Below are 469 nucleotides of genomic sequence, written 5' to 3' on the forward strand. Positions count from 1 at the left end.
CTCTACCACATGATTCAAAGTGATCATTATTCCACCTTACACAGTAATTCTTTGGGAATACTGGCATGCAAGATCAGCTTCATCTCAGCTTTCATTATCCTGATGCAGATGCCCCTGCCTAATGTACAATCACATGTATATTATCTATAGAATCCGAAAGTGATGTTAGCAGTAATGAAATCTTAACAGGTGCTGAATATGTTGGAAAAATTACTTGGATAGAATATCTGAAACCTAATTTCTGTTTTTATTTTTTAGGTGTTTGACTTTGCTCTCTCAGATGATGATATGAAGACTATTGATGACTTTGACTGCAATGGGCGTTTCCTTCATCTTACTTGGTAATATCTTTTCCTCTACCAGTTAAACTTAGAATAATGTAGTTATACCATTCAGGGGCTGAAGTATATATAATTTTTTTTTTTTTCTAATTGCTGTTTAATACTTATGTGATTGACATCATTCTTAT

The 469-nt window shown here is 33.0% G+C and overlaps 1 protein-coding gene across 1 annotated transcript in view; it reads left to right on the forward strand.

Moving 5' to 3' along the window:
* Positions 1-469, forward strand: part of LOC119590560 (aldo-keto reductase family 1 member B1-like) — a gene marked incomplete at its 5' end in the record, with an annotated part of 27,721 nt that overhangs the window by 18,711 nt on the left and 8,541 nt on the right. The window contains 1 exon segment of the mRNA XM_037939223.1: positions 259-341. Within this exon segment, the coding sequence (XP_037795151.1) occupies positions 259-341 (83 nt within the window).

Source organism: Penaeus monodon, chromosome 27 (assembly GCF_015228065.2).
Source record: "Penaeus monodon isolate SGIC_2016 chromosome 27, NSTDA_Pmon_1, whole genome shotgun sequence".
In the NCBI taxonomy this organism is placed as follows: domain Eukaryota; kingdom Metazoa; phylum Arthropoda; class Malacostraca; order Decapoda; family Penaeidae; genus Penaeus; species Penaeus monodon.